General features: G+C 72.5%; 1 protein-coding gene across 1 annotated transcript in view; it reads left to right on the plus strand.

Annotated features, from left to right (window-relative positions):
• The first annotated feature begins 232 nt into the window (after positions 1-232).
• PDZD8 (PDZ domain containing 8) overlaps positions 233-364 on the plus strand; it is a 90649-nt gene continuing 90517 nt past the window's right edge. The window contains exon 1 of the mRNA XM_077779522.1: positions 233-332. Within this exon, the coding sequence (XP_077635648.1) occupies positions 233-332 (100 nt within the window). The remainder of the gene's footprint in view (positions 333-364) is intronic.

Here is a 364-nt window from a genome sequence, read left to right on the forward strand (position 1 = left end):
AGAAGAACACGCCGCCCCATCTACGCCCGGCCTCCTTATCCTTAACGGGTGGCCCAGCCACCCCCCCAACCCCCCCCGGAGCAGGCCCGCAGCTCGCGAAGTGACAGCCACGTGGCTCGCGGGGGAATGGAATGTTGGCGTGGGGGGCGGGGCTGGAAGGGCGCCCGGGAGGTGAGCAGGNGCTGACCCCGCCGCCCGATGTCCTCAAGATGGAGGCAGCGGGGGCGGCGACATGAAGAGAGCGGCGCTGTGGGCGCGGGAGCGGGGGCCCGGGCGGCCCGGGCGGAGGCGGTGCCGGGATGGGGCTGCTGCTCATGATTCTGGCGTCGGCCGTGCTGGGCTCCTTACTCACGCTGCTCACCCA

This window comes from Crocuta crocuta, unplaced genomic scaffold (genome assembly GCF_008692635.1).
Source record: "Crocuta crocuta isolate KB4526 unplaced genomic scaffold, BGI_CrCroc_1.0 scaffold138, whole genome shotgun sequence".
NCBI classification, from domain to species: domain Eukaryota; kingdom Metazoa; phylum Chordata; class Mammalia; order Carnivora; family Hyaenidae; genus Crocuta; species Crocuta crocuta.